Source organism: Misgurnus anguillicaudatus, chromosome 20 (assembly GCF_027580225.2).
Source record: "Misgurnus anguillicaudatus chromosome 20, ASM2758022v2, whole genome shotgun sequence".
Classification (NCBI taxonomy): Eukaryota; Metazoa; Chordata; class Actinopteri; order Cypriniformes; family Cobitidae; genus Misgurnus; species Misgurnus anguillicaudatus.
Window position 1 is genome coordinate 16,948,581 of NC_073356.2, and position 22,372 is coordinate 16,970,952.

Genomic DNA, 22,372 nt, shown 5'->3' on the forward strand with positions numbered 1-22,372 from the left:
GGTGTGTTTATGCTGTGTTTATCTGTTCTATTTAATGTTTTATTTAATCGTTGCGACCTTTATTATATATATATCATAAGACATCACTAATCGAGACTAGGTGTTTGCTCGGACAGCGCTTAGATGCTTAGAACAATATATTATCTACTTATGTCTGAGTAGCAGCTCGTATGTACAGTTTAACGTTAACTGTCTCTGTAAAACGACACATTAATTCAAATAAGAGATAATCTTTTTGAAGAAGCGAGGTTTCTGCAGCCTCGCATGCAATGTTGGGGGGTCAGGGAATACAACCTGTCACGGTGGTCTTCAACAACTCCAAAAACTGCTTTCTTCACCTGACAGCAAACTTCGCCATTCATCTCGGTCTCCATGAGGTGTGCGGCAGCTAGCAGATCTATTTTATATGCATGTCAAAACTCCACACTGTATTTTATGTTTATCTTTTGTAAGTTTTACTAATCTAACACTAATTCGCTGTTGACAGAAACAGATCTTGGAGCTGTCATGGGGCGTTTCTGCACTTGTGTTCCTTAGCTGGATCAGATCCAGACAGTCTTCAGGTCAAGAGGATAGAGTTGAGATCAGCAGACAGCTGGGAGAAAAGCTTGGACTCAAAGAGGGAGAACAGGTTAATATTATTGGTTAAGACATGTTAGTGTTACTGATAAGAGTGAACTGATGAAGAAGATGGATATGATGTATTTTAGGGCTTCTTGCGGCCATGTCATCAGGTGCAGTCAGTGCAGCAGGTGTTTGTAGAGCCTCTGTCCACAGATGACTGGGAGATACTGGTGAGCATATGACAGCAAGAAATTCATTTTTATTGTTTTGAAATGTTTAGTTTGCTGACCATGCTAAGTGCAATAATTAGGCCAAAATGTAAATTAACGGATTGATTTAAAGTTACAGAAGCATAATGCACTTGTATAGGCAATACTTGGGCTGGGCAGTATATAAAATATTAGATAATATCAAGACATTTGATAATAATTATACAGTAATAAAAGGTTTGTGCTAATACCATAAATGCTATTTTCAGGAGCTCCACAGCATGGCTCTGGAACAGCAACTCTTGGATCAAATTCGAGTGGTCTACAATGGCGGTGTGTTCCCTGTATGGGTGGATCAACACACTGTCATCTACATAAGGATAGGTGAGTGCCCCAAGTTTTATCATACAGGAGATATTGTATAAACAGCTTACTTTAATGTCAGTTTGCTTTTGTTTTTCAGCATCCCTATCTCCATCTGTTCCATATGGCCGACTGGAGCAGTTCACCGAGCTTGTTGTCTCCCCAAAACTTCGTCTAGGAGGAGAACAGCTCCTTCAAACTTATGCCATGGAAACAAACCAGCATTTACAAAGACAGCAGAATGCTGACCTCACATATACCTCCGCTTTGTCCTCCAACATCCAACATGAAACCTTCAGAGATCCACTAGAGAGTCCGAATGAGGGTCAACGGAGTGGTATAGCCGACCTGAAAAGCCTGATCGGATATTTGTTTACAGGACAACGCAAGCCTGCCACAGAGAATCTTGCAGTTCCCACCATTCCCACTTTACTGAAAGATTGTTTTCTCAGAACATGTGGAACCCCTCCTAAATCTATCAACCACCATGGTTCTTGTTATGGAGATGTACATATACTACCATGGAACCTGCAAGAGCAAGAAAACTGGAGTCCAGGGCAGTTTGCTTTAACATACGGGAAACTTTCAATCATTCTTTCTCCTAAAGAAATCAGGGAGAGAGTCAAGCAGGCCATGGAGAAGAAGAAAATCAAAGACGGACCTCACAAAGAAAAAGACTCAGAGGAGAGTAAGGAAAACAGTGTTGTGGTCAGGATGCTCTGTCACAATATAGAGAAGCTGCAGGAAGATCAGAAATTTGACAGAAGTGAAGAAATTTACTCTGGGAAAGTTTGGGTAAGTTATTCTATTGTCCATGTTGTCTGTTACTATTATTTTACTATTATATATACCACGGGGCTGAAGAATGCTTTATTCTGATTGGTTGAGAAATGGTCCACGGGCATGCATTAGTTTTCGATAAACGCACAGCTGACCTGTCACATTTCCTAAGATAACCATCAGAGGAATGTTTGTGGTAACCGTGGTATAAGATGAATAATTGACTCTGGTCCTTTAAATTATTTGACAATTACCACCTTAGGTGTGCATTATTTTCAAATAATTAAATGGCCCATCATCAATTATTCCTAACTTAAAGGGACACTCCAATTTTTTTGAAAATATTCTCATTTTCGAGCTCCTCAAGAGTTTAAATATTTGAATTTTGCCATTTTGGAATCCATTCAGCTGATCTCACCAGCAGCCGAATATAGTCCCCTTAGTAACTTTCAATAGCAGGGGACTATTTTCGGGCACTGTGTAATATCATTGCGCCTCCTGCAGCCATGTTACGGCAGCAAAGTCCTTGGTTATTAGGCCAGAATGAGAGTATAGTTCCTAGCCATATCTGCCTAGAGAATCGCAACTTTTAATTTTCCGTCGGTCTTAGTAGTAGAGCCCTGCACGGGCCAAAAACTCCAGCCCTAACCCGGCCCTGGACCGTAGTGTTCAAGCCCGACCCCAGCCCGACAATGCCTGCAATTTTTTCAGCCCGATCCTTACCTGACCCGAGATTAATATCAATCACTTTTACGCTCTTTGATGTACAGCTTTTTTATGTACTACCGCGTTTGATCAGTAGGAAATCCCTATCAGTCTGAAATAACTGTTAGTTTGAATCGTTTATAGACCGCTTCAGCAGTAACAACATAAACAAACGGCTTTCGTGGAACGAACTTAACTTCCGGTAAACTGAACTCCGCTAAGAATCAATAACAAGAAGTCCTTTTAGAGTAGTTTATTTCTAAAACAAGCAAAATAAACAATTGATTACCTTAGTTCATATTTCATATAAAAAAACCTCAGCTAACGGTGCTGTGTAAAATGTGTACTATAATGTATACAATGTTAACTAGAGCCCGACCGATATATCGGCAGGCCGATATTATCGGCCGATATTAGGCATTTTTCAAACTATCGGTATCGGCGTTCATAATGGCCGATAAACGAATATTTAAAAAAAAAATTTAAACGGGCTTACCAGCCTTCAAGCATGTCATAAGTATTGCCATTAAATAGTTTGTCCACCAGAGGGCATTACTCGTGCTCTCCCTGTTGGCAGCACTCGTGTATAACACGTCACACATTCTGAAACCCGCTGATACAGCCAGACCGGGTCAGAGAGAACAGCGGTTTGGTTCACGGTGAGTTGGTCACGAGACATACATTGCTTGAATAACAATTAAAGAACATCCTAATCAGGTATCTTAACTCAAATAAGCATGACAAAATGTGTGACTATCATGTCCAGTTTTGCTGCTGTTCAATTAGCTGAGAGTGAAGCGGAATTACCTAGTAATGTTACGTTGTTACAGTGTAGTTGAATGACTGTCCTTTTAACTTTTGACAATGTGACTGATGTATTTCTTTAATAGCGTGACAGTTAAAGCAATGAGACGTATCATCTCTCCTTAGCCTGTTATATTGAAAATGTATGTTTTACAATTTGCAGTGTGACTTTATCCTTTGCTAAATTATGTCTCGTCATAGACCTGCTAATGCCTGTATCAGTGGAAGACCGCTAACATTAGCTTGAAAACCACAACGAACTTATTCAGCCTAAATAAAGTAATGATTACTGTATTTATAACTAGCATTTCTCTTGTTACAGTCCCTGCATTGTAAAATGAAAGTTAGACTTGAGGGGAGTGAACATTTAGACATAGAGAAAAAGTATCAAACGTAGCTTGTGCATAAAAGTTCGCTTTTCTTTTACACGTGTGTGAAATCCACTGACGCCAAGTGTGCGTTGCAGACTGTCATTCAACCGCAGCATTAACGAGTCACATAATGGTTTTAGATCGCTAAATAGTAGGTTTAAGGCGGCAGACAGCAACTGATGATTGAAAATGGTTTAATGTAGATTGAAGGAACGAATTTAAAAAGTGCATGTAAAGGGATAAGCAAGCTGACATTGTAGAATATAAGACGAGTTTTTTTTTATTAACTTAAACTTGCCGAGAGAGAAAGAGAGAGGGAGGGGGAGAGTTGAGCGCGCGAGGCGCAGAGAGAGAGAGAGGTGCGCGCGTCCGAGACCCAGAGAGAGAGAGAGAGGTGCGCGCGCCCAAGACGCAGAGAGAGAGAGGTGAATGCATGAGATACAGAGAGAGAAAGAGAGAGGGATAATAAAAATTAAAATAAAAGTATTTTCTGGTAAAAATCCCAAAATACGTTTGGAAAAGTGTGGGGGGGGGTCGTCTTATATTCGGGTATATATGGTAATTATAGTGTAGCTTATAAGGCAATATAGGGACTAATTATTACACACGCACACAAACATTAAGGAGTGACCTTTATCTTGTTTAATGATAATATAAATGATGATGATAGTAATAATGTCATCATTATTTTTTGTAATTATTACTGTCAATAATAATAATAATAATAATAATGCTGGTAGAAGTAATAGTTGTGGCTGTAGCAGCAATCTGTTAGGGAAATCTGTTAATGTTTTGTTGCACGTTTCTGAAAAAAAAATTATCGGCCGATATATCGGCTTATCGGTTTTTAAAACCAACAAACATTTGTATCGGGATCGGCCTTCAAAATCCTTTATCGGTCGGGCTCTAATGTTAACTACAAACCGGCTGCCAAACCTCCCTTCACATAGCGGTGATTCATGATCGCTGTCTCCTTTTGTCTTTAGGAAACCAAAACATTTGTTATTTTTGACGAGGTATTTGTTCCAGAGTTCATTTTAGTCTAGTCAGACTATTAAACAAACAGAAATTGGACGTAGAGTTCCGACCAGACGCGTAACCGTGACAGCGCACGTGCATCCAATGAAACATGCATTTGAAAAAGTAACATTTGAAAACATAACCTTTATTATCCCCGAAGGAACTTTGAAGAACAGCTAAATAACTATATGCGTAAAGAGATATTTCACTTTAAAATGAAAATTCTGTCATCATTTACTCACCCTCATGTTGTTCTAAACCTGTATGAATTTCTTTTTTCTGATGAACACAAAAGAAGATATTTTGAGAAATGATGGTAAACGCACAGCAGTAAGTGACCATGGACTTCCATAGTAGGAATAAAAAAATATGATGGAATTTTATGGTTACCGTCAACTGTGTGCTTACCATCATTTATCAAAATATTTCCTTAGTCATTTATTATCACAATACTTCCAAAATATGTTTTTCCTACTATAGAAGTCTATGGTCACTTACTGCTGTGCGTTTACCATCATTTCTCAAAATATCTTCTTTTATGTTCATCAGAAATTCATTTTAAAGTGAACTATCCCTTTAAGCCATTTCCAGGAGATGTGTGTAAATGGTTCTTCTTCTGCGGCCCATATTGAGTTTTTGCATGAGAGAGCCCTCTGGCTTTTGGATGTAGCGGCATTTCAGTGTAATTGAGAAGCATAGCAAGCATCATCCCCTGACTTATCGGCCCATCCCTTTGCTACAGTATTTGATTTCATAAAAAAGTCACAATCAATTTATATTTCTGTTTTATCTGTTAGATCCCAGAAGTGATGCAGAAGCGATTGGGGATAGACATTCATTCTGCTGTCAGAATACAGCCCCTAAAATCAACACCCAGGGTAGCAGAGGCAGTCATGCTACAACCATTACAACAACTGGTAAGTACACTGTAAAAAAGTTGGTTCAACCTGGTTGCCTTAAACAACTTTTTTGAGCTAGCCGCTAACAAATATTTTTAAGTTGAATTAACTTAAAATTTTAGTGCAACCAGGTAACTTACTTTGTTAAGTTGAATCAAAAACTTTTAAAGTTGGGTATTAATATAAAATATGCTCAATATATATAGTTGTAAGCAGGGATGGGCAGTATTTCAAATACATGTATTTAAAATACGTATTTGAAATACAAAATAGTATTTTGTATTTTAAAGCCTTTGCAAAAAATGAAATGTAATTTGTATTTTTAAATACATTTAAGATGAGTATTTTTGTATTTTTAAAATACTCAAAATACTTTGAGCCAGTCAACCAGTCAGGGTGCTCTTTTCATGCATCAACTAGTTCAGACCAGACACCAGAGTTCAGGTAAGCAAATATATCTGTGCAGCTTTTAGTGGGCAATAATTGAAATGTTGGAGTGGGAAATAAAGCAAAGGCGATTGAATTATTGGGTGTGATGTGATTTGTGTTATAACTGTCGCAAAAGGAAATTCAAATTCACTCTTGCACGTTGGCAGGCAGTTGCACGCTACACTTGCACATTGCATGACTGAGACAGAGTGTTGAACGCTGACAAATTGGTCTACACTTTTGACTTAAAGGAAAACCACAGTTTTTTTTATATTTTACTATGTTCTTACCTCAACTTAGACAAATTAATACATAACTATCTTTTTTCAATGAATGGAGAAAGAGCACATAGTTTGCAGCATTTCGACCTCAGTGCGCAGTAACATCTTCACAGGAGTAATGATGTTACTGCGCCAGAGGTTGAAGTGCTGCAATGTGCTCTTCCGCCATACAATATAGTTCTCATTTTTATTCACTTAAAAATCACGTTTTATTTTGTGCCACCATACTTACTTGTGTAACTATGTAACAGTCTTTAAAATAGGGAAAACATGGAAGTGTTTGGTGGCTTCTAAATTCCTCCCTGTTTGGATCCTAAGGAATAAATGGGACTAGGCTAAATGCTAACACATTCATGACATGCTGTGCAAAGATTAAGTGCACATACAGTATTGAAAAAAGATAGGCATGTATTAATTCATCAGGTAAGAACATAGTAAAATATTGAAAAACTGTGTAAACCTAAAAGGCTTTTATGCTTGACGTGCTCTCCGTTGTATAATTCTGTGAAATGACAGGGGGCGACTCGTGAGTAATTGTTCTCAAAACCATCAAAAAGCAGCAATGAGAGGAATTAGTTTGCCGAATAATTTGTCTCGTGAGACGTTTGTAAATGCATGGATTTCTTAACATATAAACTGATTAGGTTGTGGGTCATTTTGACGACACATGAAAAAGTTTTTATGATGTTTTTATAAAACATCACTTTACTTGAAGGGGTGTTCACAAGGCTGACATGACACATTCATAATCATAACATGACACGTGTCATGAATATGAAGGAGATTTTATGGATGTTTATGACAACTGTCATTAATTGCAATAAAAATGACATAATTGAACAAATGACAAAGATGACATTGTTTGAGATGTCTTTGTTATGACAACTTGACATTAAAGCAACACTATGTAGTTTTTTTACCTTTAAATAATGTCTCTAAAATTATTTCAGTGATAGAACAACTTTTAACTGGACAAATTGTACTGTTGCTGCAACCTGAGCAGCCTCCTAGCTGCTACAAGCACACTCTGAAAGTGGCGGTGGAGGGTAGGAAACACAGCCCCGCCCCTCCCCCTGCCTGCAGAAGAGTGTCTGATACCAGACACTGTTGCGCTTTTCAACCACATGAGGGAGCTGTAAGTCATTTTTACATGGAAACTACATTGTGTTGCTTTAACCCATACATCATAACTTGCCATGACAACTTGACATTAACCAAGACAACATAACTGACCACTTTTTACCAGTGATACAAATATAATTTGTCATTAAAATGTCATTAAGTGTTAATACTCTGTTAAATAGTTTTTATAACAGCATCATGAATATTCTTCAGTTCATAATGTTTATTTGACCGAGTATTAATAATATTTGACATAGTATTAACACTTAATGCCATAACAAAGTTATCTCAAACAATGTCATCTTTGCATTAAAAATTACATAACTGAGTAAATGACACTTAATGGCAGTTGTCATAAATGTGCATAAAATCTTCTTCATGTTCATGACACGTCATGTTATGATTATGAATGTGTCATGTCGGCCTTATGCACACCCCTTCAAGTAAAGTGTTACCAAGTTTTTTTTCTAGTTTTCTATTTTTTACAGGGCAGGGGAAAGCAAGAGGTACGTAAAATAAAATGAAAGTTTCTAAGTAGTTGCACACATCTAAATCCTTTTTGGCATTCAGAAATAGACCCAGATAGATTTCAGCCTAATAGGGATACTTGCACAGAATCACCAATTTCACATGTATTTTGTGTATTTTCAAAATACAAAATACTGTATTTGTATTTAAATACATTTTTCCTCACAGTATTTTGTATTTGTATTTAAATACATTTTTCGACACAGTATTTTGTATTTGTATTTGAAATACATTTCCATGTATTTATGCCCATCTCTGGTTGTAAGCTATTGTTGTCTATCTACAGGCAGATAGCGAGAAAGAGGACGAGCTTCAGACTGCATTTCTTGACTGGCTGCATGCTCAGAGTCATCAGCCGCTCTCCTGTCTGACGCCACGCTCCAACATTATCCTCTTACACTGTGCTGAAGGTCTGTAGAAGAACATCTAGTGGTTTGTTTCTCTTAACTTTTTAATAGGTTTACAATTGCAATAGTCTCACAGTGTTTCTCACTTCTCAGGAAAGGCTGAATTTGCCGTAAGTGTGTTGAAACCAGAGCAACAGCAAGAAGATGAGATGTTCTTTCTATCGACTGGTTTATTAAAGAAAACAGACATACAGGTATTATTCACATATTTTATTTTTCACGTTTTTTTAGACCTTTATTTCCGTTCTCCTTCCAGCTCAATTCTTCAACATTTTCATTTAGATTGTAAAGGAGCTGCATCATTTGGACCAGAGGGGCTCTTCAGACTGTGATAATAAAGATCAATTTCTTGGTTTCCCCAGCCTCAGCTCTCTTGGGTATGCTTAAAACTGGATAAATACCTAAATATCTTTAGCAATGAACTCTTTGATGGATAAGAGTAGCTGTTCTTCATTGTGATTGTTACAATCTAATGGGTCCTCTGTGTTTGCTCAGTGGGATAGAGGATATCAGCAGATTGGCCTTTGAACACATCTCTCATGCTCTAATGAGAGGTCCTCTCTCCCGCGAGCTGGTTTCAATGGGACGTGGACTTAGGGGCGGAGCTCTGCTCATTACAGGAGCAAAGGTAACCTTCTGGGTTCCATTCAATGGATATTTGATATATTTCCACTTTAAATACAGCACCTTAATGGGTGATTCTCACGAAAACTTGGTTTTAAAAATGTCAAGCAGAAAAATGTAAAAATTGCTTAAATTAATTTTTTTCCCACCAGACATTGAAAAACAAAGTCTGGAGTAAATGGGAACATTAATTTAAAAACTTTTACTTATCATTTAACACTTTTTGTAACATAATTAAAAAAATTAGTCCTAAAAAATCTCATTACCGCAACAGTCAGAAAACATCAACCCTGACATATTTTCAAAATGAAAACCTGAAAGAACATAATTTGGAGATTCTGCACATGCATTTAAAATCAAAGTATTATGCTTCTATTAATTAAATTAACATTTAATAAGCATCTGTTGCGGTAATGATAATCAAAATGTCATGTAAGCATTCTGACAAGACAATATTTCAAATTAACTGTAAAAAAATTATCTTACCTGGTAGCCGTCTTGAAGTAACTGGTCCATGTTCTTGGTCACTCAAAATCAAACTTTATTAAAATTCTGTATGTGTGCTTAAACTGTTCTCAAAAAGTGTTGCGGAGGATGAGAACATCAGGCATGGACACATCATTTTCCTAAATTTTCTTCATCCATTTATTTTTTTTCTTCATATTTTTGTGTTAATTTGATTAAATTACAACATAACGCATGTTCAAACACAGCCGGACACATTGCGGTAATGAGAATTTCAGCAGAAAATGAGATAAAATTTCCAATTATAAATTCTTATGTTGAAATCACACATTGTGCAAGGTAGAACTAGTGCTGCCTCACGATTAGTCGTGACTAGGGCTGTCAAAATTAACGCGTTAATAACGCGTTAATGCAAATTCATTTTAACGCCACTAATTTTATTAACGGAGATTAACGCAACGCGCAATTTCTGTTTGACCCTTAGTCCAGCCCATAGTTGAATGAACAGAGACGCAGACAAATGTGCCTCTCTCTAAATGAGTAAAAGGTTTTCATAGAAATAAGAACATTAAGCAAATTGTCTACCAAATCCAATGCTCTAAATGCTCGTCTGACATCTGATATGATCTTTATTTATACGTCTGAGAGGTGTAACGTTACCGTCCTCCTAATGCTTAATCTAATACAAAGATGCGTCTCAATTCATTTTGGTTTCGCTTTTATGCATGACTTAGAAAATAGACTACAGGACTTGCTTGATGTTAAAAGAGTCATTAAGAGAGATAAAGTTCGGTACCTGATTAATGTTAAAGAGTTATTAAGAGCGACAAGACTCAAAAGCGATCCCCTCTAGTGATGGGTCGTTCGCGAACGAGCGGCTCTAAGAGCTGATTCTTTGTAGCGAACGAGCAGAGCCGAATCTTCAGACGCATGCAGGGGAGCCGGCTCTTCTAAGGGAGCCGAGCCAGAAGAGCCGAATCTATGAAAAGAGCCGGACTGCCATCACTAAAATGTAGAGCCAGCGCTTGAGCCGAAAGAGCCGAATCAATGGAAAGAGCCGGACTGCCCATCACTAATCCCCTCACGCTGACTGACTGATATCTGAAGCGCGTGCACACAGACGCGCGAGTGCGCGACCCGGATATATAGACATCTACACAAAATTACAGTTTTACAAATATCTGTTTTGATAAGAATTCACGCAGGTAGGCTCTATAATCTGTTATGTTTTAAGTAAATGTTTGGTTAACTGTTGGGTAAAACTATCTGATGTGTATTAGATCACTTAGATTTTAAGCAGTCTGTCTCAATGTCAATCAAACAAAAGGAAAAAAAGTTGAACATACATTGATGATGTTTTTGCTTTGTGTGTGCTAAATCTATTAGTTTTACCAGTGATTTTAAGGTATTGATGTGGTAATATAATGTATGGATGTGGAAATGTTTGTGGTAATTTGACTCTTTCAACTTCAAACACGTGTAGTTCTGTCATATTTTGTTATATTTCAACAAATCATGCATTGTTCTATGTTTTAATAGAGAATGTCAAAATATGAACAACTATTTTTAAAAATTTGCTAATTCCGACTCAACTTGCCAGCACAGGTCACAAATGATGCAGCAGCAAACAAAAATGGAGAAAGAAAAATCTTCTGAAAGGAAAATTCATATACAAAACAATGGCTGGTGATTCTGTTAAAATGTAAACAGGCTGTTGTTAACATACATTTGCATAAAGCATCTATATATGTATATATGATTAGAATATTAAAAACCTGAAAAGTGTTAAATTAGGGTAAATTTAGAATGGATAAAAATGTGCGATTAATTTGCGATTAATCGCAGTTAACTCATGAAATCATGCGATTAATCTAGATTAATTTTTTTAATCTATTGACAGCCCTAGTCGTGACTAATCATTTGCAGAATAAAAGTTTTTGTTTACATAATATATGTGTGTGTACTGCGTATAATAATTATGTTTATATAAATGCACACACATACATGTATAATTTTAAGAAAAAATATATTTATATAAAATATATTTATATTTATATGTAATATAGATTATATATAAATATAAACGTGTGCATACACATGCAAATGTTTCTTAATTATATACATGCATGTGTATGTGTGTATTTATACATAATTATTATACACAGTACACCCACATATATTATGTAAAGAAAAACTTTTATTCTGCAAACGATTAGTCGCGATTAATCGTGAGGCAGCACTAGGTAGAACACAGTATTGTGTTAATTCTGATGCTTTTTAATGTTACTATATTACACATTTTAAAGCTAAAATCATTAGTGTCGTGGTTTCGTGTGAATCACCCTAATATAGAATTTTGTTGAAATAAAAAGCATTATTTTATACACCTGTCTCTATTATGTGAATATCTTGCACACGGGAAACCTTTGCTGATCCTTACAGGGCAGTGGGAAGTCTTGTCTCTCTAGAGCGCTATGCCTGAAGGCGAGTAAAGAGTTGGATGCCCATGTGCAAGTGCTGGACTGTAAGAAATTGAAAGGTATATTTTCCAGCAAGTTTCACCTAAGATGCTTAATTAATGTATAATTCCATTCGTGTTTATATTTTCTGACATATATCGTAAATTTACTAGGCAAGAGAGCAGACACTATCAGACAGAGGCTGGAAGAGGTTTTTGAGCAGGCGGTTTGGAGGCAGCCCTCTGTGGTCCTGCTGGATGATTTGGATCACGTGACCGGTGCTGCATCTTCACCTGAGCATGAGCACGGGCCGGAGGCTGTACTGCGGCAGCATGTTGCACAGAGTAAGACGCCATAACAAATGTGTCCATCAGAACTGTAAGAAACTATCAGACTTTGATGGACTTGATGTGTGTTACAGGTCTGATGCATTTGGTGGGTGAGATTATGAGACGTTCCAGTCTCATTGTTTTAATGGTCACAGCACAGAGTGAACATTCACTTCATCAGAGCCTGACTAAGGTGCAGGGCTTACACTTCTTCCAGTGCTTCTGCAAGATCCCAACACCAGATCAGGTGGGTTGACTTTCTTGTTTTCTTAAAATAAATATGCCCTGCTAGTTGTATGACTAGTTTGTATGTCTCTTCAAAGGCTCAACGGGTCGAGATCTTGAGGAATTTGATACACAAGAAACACTTTCAGGACTATCAAGCAACTCTCGATCTGGAAAGTGTTGCCAAAGTGACAGAAGGATACATGGCACAAGATTTGAACCTGCTGCTGGAGCGAGCAATCCATGCCTATACACTACACAACAAAAGCAATGGCAGCACTAAAGGTGAGCTCTATTATTTTCATAATTCAGCAGTCTTTCTGAAATCTACTGCAGCTCATTTTACTCGTTCTACAGATTTGAGTTATAAAGACTTCAAACAGGCGCTTCAAGACTTTACCCCACCCTCCCTCTGGGAAGCTCAGCTGCAGGTGCCCACCGGGGCAGGCATGGAGAGTATCGGTGGACTTCACCAGGCACGTCAGCTCCTGATGGACATCGTACTTCTGCCAGCTAAGGTATAGTACAGAAATATGTCTGGAATTAAAGTTCCTAGCCAAGAAAAGTATGGAGCGGTCATCATAAATCTCCACTGAATTAAAGTGTATGCATGGGAAGGAATGAACTACAAACATCAAGAACTTGAACTTGTTTTTATATTACCAAGTGTTGGAAACTATATATCCCCATGTTTTATAATAACATGTTGTCTTGTGTCATCTAGTACCCACTGCTTTTCTCCAGTCTGCCCATCCGCCAGTGTTCTGGTGTGCTGCTTTATGGAGCTCCTGGCACAGGCAAGACCCTGCTAGCTGGAGCTGTGGCCAAGGAGAGCGGCATGAACTTCATCAGCATCAAGGTGACAATGCGTTTGTGAGTGTATGCACATCGATATCAGTGAAAAGTAAACGTTGATTATGTTGCATGTATCTCCAGGGTCCTGAACTTCTCAGCAAGTACATCGGGGCCAGTGAGCAGGCAGTTAGGCATGTGTTTCAGAGGTGTGTCCATGCACATTACTTCTTTTACAGTATTGTTCAAAATAATAGCAGCACAATGCGACCAACCAGAACAATCAAGGTTTTTAGTATATTTTTTATTGCTACGTGGCAAACAAGCCACCAGTAGGCTCAGTAGACTCCCAGAAAACAAACAAGACCCAGCACCCATGACACGCACGCTCCCAAGGCCGTGCAATTGGGCAATTAGTTGAAAGGGGTGTGTTCAAAAAAATAGCAGTGTCTACCTTTGACTGTACAAACTCAAAACTATTTTGTACAAACATTTTTCTTTTTGGGATTTAGCAATCCTGTGAATCACTAAACTAATATTTAGTTGTATGACCACAGTTTTTTAAAACTGCTTGACATCTGTGTGGCATGGAGTCAACCAACTTGTGGCACCTCTCAGCTGTTATTCCACTCCATGATTCTTTAACAACATTCCACAATTCATTCACATTTCTTGGTTTTGCTTCAGAAACAGCATCTTTGATATCACCCCACAAGTTCTCAATTGGATTAAGGTCTGGAGATTGGGCTGGCCACTCCATAACATTAATTTTGTTGGTTTGGAACCAAGACTTTGCCCGTTTACTAGTGTGTTTTGGGTCATTTTCTTGTTGAAACAACCATTTCAAGGGCATGTCCTCTTCAGCATAGGGCAACATTACCTCTTCAAGTATTTTAACATATGCAAACTGATCCATGATCCCTGGTATGCGATAAATAGGCCCAACACCATAGTAGGAGAAACATGCCCATATCATGATGCTTGCACCTCCATGCTTCACTGTCTTCACTGTGTACTGTGGCTTGAATTAAGAGTTTGGGGGTCGTCTCACAAACTGCCTGTGGCCCTTGGACCCAAAAAGAAAAATTTTACTCTCATCAGGCCACAAAATGTTCCTCCATTTCTCTTTAGGCCAGTTGATGTGTTCTTTGGCAAATTGTAACCTCTTCTGCACATGCCTTTTTTTTAACAGAGGGACTTTGCGGGGGATTCTTGAAAATAGATTAGCTTCACACAGACGTCTTCTAACTGTCACAGTACTATCAGGTAACTCCAGACTGTCTTTGATCATCCTGGAGGTGATCATTGGCTCAGCCTTTGCCAATCTGGTTATTCTTCTATCCATTTTGATGGTTGTCTTCCGTTTTCTTCTACGTCTTTCTGGTTTTGCTCTCCATTTTAAGGCATTGGAGATCATTTTAGCTGAACAGCCTATCATTTTTTGCACCTCTTTATAGGTTTTCCCCTCTCCAATCAACTTTTTAATCAAAGTATGCTGTTCTTCTGAACAATGTCTTGAACGACCCATTTTCCTCAGCTTTCAAATGCATGTTCAACAAGTGTTGGCTTCATCCTTAAATAGGGGTCACCTGATTCACACCTGTTTCTTCACAAAATTGATGACCTCAGTGATTGAATGCCACACTGCCACTTTTTTTGAACACACCCCCCTCAACTAATTCAACCAATTGCCCAATTGCACAGCCTTAAGAGCGTGCATATCATGAATGCTGGGTCTCATTTGTTTGCTAAGAATCTACTGAACCTACTGGTAACTTGTTTGCCACGTAGCAATAAAAAAATATACTAAAAACCTTGATTATTCTGGTTAGTCACATTGTACTGCTATTATTTTGAACAATACTGTATCTATCTTTAGTTAAAGGTATGGTTTGACTTAAAGGATTAGTCCATTTTCTTAAAAAAATCCAGATAATTTACTCACCACCATGTCATCCAAAATGTTGATGTCTTTCTTTGTTCAGTCGAGAAGTATTTATGTTTTTTGAGGAAAACATTCCTGGATTTTTCTTGGACTTTAATGGACCCCAACACGTAACAGTTTTAATGCAATAAAAAATTGCAGTTTCAAAGGAGTCTAAATGATCCCAAACGAGGCATTAGGAGATTATCTAGCGAAACGATTGTCAAGAAAAGATTTTTGACAAGAAAAATTAAAAATATGCACTTTTAAACCACAACTTCTCGTCTATCTCCGGTCCTGTGACGCGCCAGCGCGACCTCACGTAATACGTCATCACGTCAAGAGGTCACAGAGGACGTATGCAAAACTATGGCCCAGTGTTTACAAGTGTGGAGAAAGAGGACCGTTCCAACGTTGTTGTGTGTGGAATGATACTAATTAATGTCTTTGTGTCAGTTTATTGTTTATAATGGTCCGCAAATGTGCGTTTTATATATGTAACACTTGACCTTTCCACAGCATTACACAATTACGTGAGGTCGTGCTGGCGTGTCACAGGACCGGAGATAGACGAGAAGTTATGGTTTAAAAGTGCATATTTTTATTTTTCTTGTCAAAAATGACAATCGTTTCGCTAGATAAGACCCTTATGCCTCACTTGGGATCATTTAGAGTCCTTTAAAAGAAACTCAGTTGAAACTACAATTTTAAACTGCATTAAAACTGTTACGTGTTGAGGTCCATTAAAGTCCATAAAAATGAGAAAAATCCTGGAATGTTTTCCTCAAAAAACATAATTTCTTCTCAACTGAACAAAGAAAGACATCAACATTTTGAATGACATGGCGGTGCGTAAGTTATCTGGATTTTTTTTTAAGAAAATGAACTAATCCTTTAATGTTTTTTTGTTTTTTTTGCTGCAGGGCTCAAGCAGCTAAGCCCTGCATACTCTTCTTTGATGAGTTTGATTCGCTGGCCCCTCGAAGAGGTCACGACAACACAGGAGTCACTGACCGCGTGGTCAATCAGCTGCTCACACAGCTGGATGGAGTGGAGGGGCTGACAGGTACACCAGGGCTGAAGATCAAATGTCCGCCAATTGTTTTGTGTTATCTGTGCAGTAACTGCATTTTTTGTTATCTTCCAGGGGTGTATGTGTTGGCTGCTACCAGTCGCCCTGATCTCATTGACCCCGCCCTCCTTAGGCCCGGGCGTTTGGACAAGTCTCTCTACTGCCCTCCTCCAGATCGGGTCAGTGTTCTGTCTGGCACACACACCAGTTTCCCCTCTTCATACCAAAACCAAGTGCAATGTTGGTTAATGGAGTCATGTTTGTCATTTAGGGGGCACGGTCGGAGATTCTAAAGGCTTTGACTCGCTCTGTGCCGCTGGCTGCAGATGTGGACTTGGAGCAGATTGCTGTGGCAACAGAGCTGTTCACTGGAGCAGACCTGAAGGCTCTTCTCTATAATGCACAGCTGGAGGCAATCCATAGCAGCCTGGGACCCAACCTTCTGCATGTGTGTTAAACATATACCGTACATAGAGATATATACAGTACATATGTCAGATGTCATATCTGAAGCTTATGTTACTCTGTGTGCTTGTGTAATAGGATCTGGGCTCGGGCTCAGACAGTGACGTCAGCCTGTCTTCCTTAATTTTCCTGAACCATAGCAGTGGATCGGATGACTCAGCCGGAGAAGGGGACGTAGGGCTGGACCACTCTATGGTTTTGCTGGACCAAAGCATGCTTCCACCCGAAGACCCACGTCAGAATATCTGGCGCCTTTACTTTGGTAGCTCGTTCGAGTCTGAACTGGTAATAGAGTTAATGTACAAATTGGTATATTTTATATATAAGTTTTATAACAATGTAATTTTATAATAAATGGTGACGTTGCTTATGATGACACACTCCATCCCTCTCTGCTCTCAGAACTCTCAGTGCCTGTCTGGCCCCAATTCTTCTGCTCCTGACCTAACAGGGACATCTGTGAGGGATGCGAGCTCTTGTCATGCTCCAGTCTTCATGTCCTGTGTGAAGGAGGGCTTTCAGGAACTGACCAATGAGCAGTCAGAGCGCCTCAAAGCAGAGATCAATGCTGTAAAGAATAGTTATCGCAGAAACATGGTCAGTTATGTTTTAGTTTCTTGTCTTTCTTTGGTTTTGTCTGTCCTTGTGCTGGATGGGAATGTCAGAAGGTATTAGTACTTCAGTATTAAAGGGACATTCCACTTTTTTTGAAAATATGCTAATTTTCCAGTTCCCCTAGAGTTAAACATTTCATTCTTACAGTTTTGGAATCCATTCAGCTGATCTAAGGGTTTGGCCTTGGCACTTTTAGCATAGCTTAGCATAATCCATTGAATCTGATTAGACCATTAGCATCACGCTAAAAATAACCAAAGAGTTTCAATATTTTTTCTTTTTAAAACTTGACTCTTCTATAGTTTTCTAGGCAGATATGTCTAGGAACTATAGAGACAAAGCATATATTTTTTTAAAAAGTGTAATGTCCCTTTAAAATGTACCAAAGTGAGGTCTTGTACCATCCTGACGGATATATTTGTAATAACAACCGGCTGGCTGTATATTTTTGTTAAATAATTTAATATCATTTTTATGTTAAATAAGATATTTATATTTGCAGTAGTATTAATAAAGTAGAAGTATTAATATCAAGAATTATGCAATTTTACTGGCTTTGCTATAGACTAGTAAAGTTAAAATCATAGTGTTGAAGTATATAACACTTGACAGTACATTCACAGTTGGTATCTGCCACTTTCTTGTGTTCATAGGATGACTCATCTCTGGTGCAGACTGGTCCCAGTAAACCTGGCTGTCTCATATGCCAGACTCACCTGATCTCAGCTCTGGCTAACACTAGAGCATCTGTCAGCAGAGAAGACTGGAGGAGATACACTGAACTGTGAGCAAACACATTTTACACTCAGTACCGTAAATAAACTTGTACTGAAGTACTCATTAAAATCACCTGAAGTATATTCAATTGATGTATAGCCATACTAAGCCATTTCATTATTGTTTTATATAATTGTGTTGGTTTTCTGTTTCTCTTGTGCAGATACGAGTCTTTTGGAGCTTCAAAAGAAGGCAGGTCTCAGAGCAGTGCTTCATTTAAAGCAGGTCAGAGGGTAACGTTAGCTTAATGAGAGCTTTACAGTACATGCATTTATACAGCTCAGGGCATTAGAATGTGAATCTTTGTGGTCTTCTTTGCCTTAATTGTAAATGCAGTCTTAAAAACTCATTGCGAGTCTAAATGTGTAAATATAATTAATAGGAGTAATTGTATCAGGAATTTGACTTGAAATCAGTAGCACCTACTGAATAATAATTTCAAGATCATTTTTTAAGTGATGTGTTTTATGATTTGCTGCTGCTATATGAAATGTATGACATCACAAATGTAAAGATGGAAAATATGTAATTAACTTTTAATAAATGGTAATTGTTATAAGAATTTTGATGCTTGTGTTGCTTTTTGACAGCATAAATTTGATCTGTTATATACTTTATTTTCGTCATAATATTTCTAACTTCACAATCCAAAAACTTTCTGTTTCTTCAATTTCTGTAGTGAATTTAAATGTCTTTAAATGAAGTTTTTCAGTATGGTCTTATTAAAAATATATACAGTACAAGATATTAAAGAGCAACTATCGTCCGATTCACAATTTTAGATTTCCTTTGTTATGTAAGTGTGTATTAGTACATGTTAACGATATGCAAAAGGTACATTCCCCAAAGTAAACATGTCTGGCTGACGTCAGAGGTATTCAGGCCAATCACAATGTACAGATTAGCCGGCCAATCAGGGACACAGCTTTTTTCAGATCAATGAGTTTTGTACAAAATCCGTGCGTTTCAGGAAGACATTGTATTGTATCAAATACACAAAATAATGTTGTTTTTTATCAATGAAATGGTTGCACTCTAAAATATGTACAGAGTTATATACAGTAGTGTGAAAAAGTGTTGCCCCCCTTCCTGATTTTTTGCATGTTTGTCACACTTTAATGTTTCAGTGTTTCAGATCATGAAACAAATGTAAATATTAATCAAAGATAACAAAAGTAAACACAACATGTAGTTTTTAACCTGATAAGGAACACTGTGCCGTACACTGTATACCCCCTCCCTTGCACGTGAGGCTGCATAAATGTCATTGTAACTTTGAAGCATTAAATCTTCAAAATATACGGTCATGCGGCACATCGTTGGAAAGCTTAGACTTTTGGGATTCCATTAAGCGCACACACAAAGCATCATGATTTTTAGCAGTCATAAAACTGTAATCTAGTTGTTAGTTACCTTAACCGGGCGGTGCCGATTTAGGATATTTATTTACCTTCAAAATCTTCCCTTTATCTGTTTCGGTGAAATTGTCCAAAACAAGTTGTTCATAAATCCCCAAAAGTCCAAGGAAATGGAATATCCAAGCCTTTTAATCCAAAACGATTTGTTCATCTCACAATCTTGCTGTCTCTGACCTTGCTGTCTGGTTTTCAAGCATGAACCGCCTTTTATAAAGTCATACCATGGAATCTTAACTGGGCCACTTTAAAGTCTTCATTTAGTTTTTCTTCAGCCATTCAGAGGTGGACTTGCTGATGTGTTTTGAATTGGTGTCCTGCTGCATAACCCAAGTTTGCTTTAGCACTTTTTCACATGTGGGTTTGGATTTTGTTTTCCCTTCTTAATAAGTGTGACAAACGTGCAAAAAAATCAGGAAGGGGGCTGACACTTTTTCACACCACTGTTTCAAGAGCTCAGATGCAAAAGCTTAAAGGTGGGGTGCGGGATTTTTAAAAAGCACTTTGGAAAAGGGAGTCGGGCCAACTACCGAAACACACTTGTAGCCAATCAGCAGTAAGGGGCGTGTCTACTAACCGGCATCGTTGCCTGGGTTGCGTATGTGTGGGGCGGGTCTATCAAATGAAGGTCCAGATTCTATTGAGGTATGGGCGTGTTTGTTTAGGTGATTTCAATGTAATTTTATAAGACTAGCTGTTTCTAGGGGTCTTTTAGCGTAGCATCCCTCAGACTGTGACCAATAGGTGGCAGTGTACTCCAAGTGTTTAAAGCCTAAAGTCCCACATCAATCTGCTGAATCTGTATTCACAGAGCCACTTACCATTTTTGGTAGAAGAGAAGGATCCTCTACTTTATAAGCCTCTGAGGCTTCTGGTTTATTCTGTGTGTAATGGACACCTGTGAACCCTCCAGGATCTGAGTTCTCTTAAATTGATTTTCTCAAACCTCACATTTCTCACAGTCTCCAGTCCCCTTGGACATGCCCTGAAGCTACAGCCTCTACACCTTCGCTTCTCATTAACTTTCTCAGCACATCCACAGTTTTGACCTCCTGTAGCTGAACTTTCTTTCTCACAGATCTATGAGCTGAATTCAGAGCGACTGGAAAGCATGCCACAGCTAACACATATACACCCTGATGCTGCAGTTTCTGCTGAGTTAAATATAGCAAGCTTTTGTTTTGTCCCCTGCTGTTGGTACTGTATAGTGTTGTTTTGTTGGTCCACAGGAGCCCATGCACATTCAGCTATCTCAGCCACAACAGACTGAAAACAGGTGACATCATAGTACAAGAATAGAAGTCACCAGCACTGTGAATGTGGTGTGGTCCAGGATGAAAAACTGCACTCAATTCAGTCTCTATTTATTCACACAGCTTAGTAGCAGTATATAAATCAGTATTAATAATATGAATCTTGTGGCAGGTAGCAAAATTCAAAATCAATTTTCCAGTCAAGACAAAAGTCAGTTATAAAAAAAAAGGAAGATTGATCTAATTTGAAGCCGATCTAGTTTGTCAGATTGGTTCTTAAGTCTTAAAGAGCACCTATTTTCCGTTTCACGTTTTTACATTTTCTTTGGTGTGTAAGTGTGTATTAGAACATGTTAACAATATGCAAAAGGTACATACCCCAAAGTAAACAATGACGCGAGTTATCATCTCCAACGTAAATCTCTTTTCTTGGACTACAACAAACACATGGATTGTAGGCAATAGTTTACTTCCTGAGATTGGTGATGTAGACAAGACCGACATCATAATTTCTTCTGCTTGTCTCACAGCCTGTAAGTTAATTCCTGTTAGCATTGCATTGTGAGCGATAGTGATGGGTCGTTCGCGAACGAGCCGGCTCCAAGAGCCGATTCTTTGTAACGAGCGAGAAGAGCCGACTCCCATCAGTGAGAGCCGAATCTTCGTTCGCCGGTAGGCAGGGGCAGGACCTATTTGTATGTGGCACACGATGCGTCCAATCAAATGGGAAAACAGACTAGGATTATACCATTATGTGAAAGAAGAAAGGGGGATAGGCGCTCCAAAAACCATTGGTACAGGCCAGGTACACAAAGCGATAGAGAGAGGCGGGGAAGCAGGATTTAAATGTAAGCGCATTGGGAGAAAGTGTTAGCTTTCCCAAAAAGAAGAAGAAAGTTAAGTCATGAGTGAAAACTGAAAAATACTAACTTTGCATTTATTTATTAGGTTTGTTTGCTGTGGTTCTGTTAATTGTTAATTTTTTTTATTAAAGTTTTATTATAATGTTAAATAATAGTGACTCTGTATTTTTTCCTAACAAAAAATCATAAAAATAAGGCTTTTATAAAAACAATTGATACAAAAATTGCATACCAACACACAAACCATTCACAGTTGCTAAATTGGGCTAAAAAATAAGTCTCCCAGTGATACTAAATAAAGAGCCGGAGTCAGAGCCGTAAGAGCCGGCTTTTCTATGAGAGCCGAGCCAGTGGAGCCGAATCTTTATTATAATGTTAAATAATAGTAACTCTGTATTTTTTGCTAACAAAAAATCATAAAAATAAGGCCGAGCCAGAAGAGCCGAATCTATGAAAAGAGCCGGACTGCCCATCACTAGTGAATCTTTCAAACATGGTAAGGAGCGTCACATTTCTGGCTGATATCAGAGGTATTCAAGCCAATCACTACGTACAGATTAACTGGCCAATCAGGGACACAGTGCTTTTCAAATTTGTGCGCTTAGTTTCAGG

At 38.2% G+C, this 22,372-nt stretch overlaps 1 protein-coding gene across 3 annotated transcripts; it reads left to right on the forward strand.

Annotated features, from left to right (window-relative positions):
• Positions 1 to 141: 141 nt before the first annotated feature.
• Positions 142 to 18,791, forward strand: pex1 (peroxisomal biogenesis factor 1). 3 transcript variants are annotated; one of them, XM_055220155.2, is made up of 24 exons: positions 142 to 377; positions 488 to 631; positions 711 to 794; positions 1,043 to 1,157; positions 1,237 to 1,931; positions 5,614 to 5,733; positions 8,362 to 8,485; positions 8,576 to 8,676; positions 8,765 to 8,859; positions 8,978 to 9,110; positions 12,014 to 12,110; positions 12,204 to 12,374; positions 12,452 to 12,606; positions 12,683 to 13,102; positions 13,309 to 13,443; positions 13,521 to 13,585; positions 16,224 to 16,366; positions 16,448 to 16,551; positions 16,644 to 16,820; positions 16,916 to 17,122; positions 17,240 to 17,434; positions 18,106 to 18,236; positions 18,393 to 18,494; positions 18,560 to 18,791. In XM_055220155.2, exons 1-23 carry the CDS (start codon positions 270 to 272, stop codon positions 18,475 to 18,477), a joined length of 3,804 nt encoding a protein of 1,267 aa, XP_055076130.2. In that variant the 5' UTR covers positions 142 to 269; the 3' UTR covers positions 18,478 to 18,494; positions 18,560 to 18,791. The 3 variants fall into 3 exon arrangements, with proteins under 3 accessions (XP_055076130.2, XP_055076131.2, XP_055076129.2); XM_055220156.2 differs by having other exon boundaries at positions 12,683 to 12,869; positions 12,942 to 13,102; positions 18,393 to 18,791; XM_055220154.2 differs by having other exon boundaries at positions 18,393 to 18,791.
• The last annotated feature ends 3,581 nt before the right edge of the window (positions 18,792 to 22,372 follow it).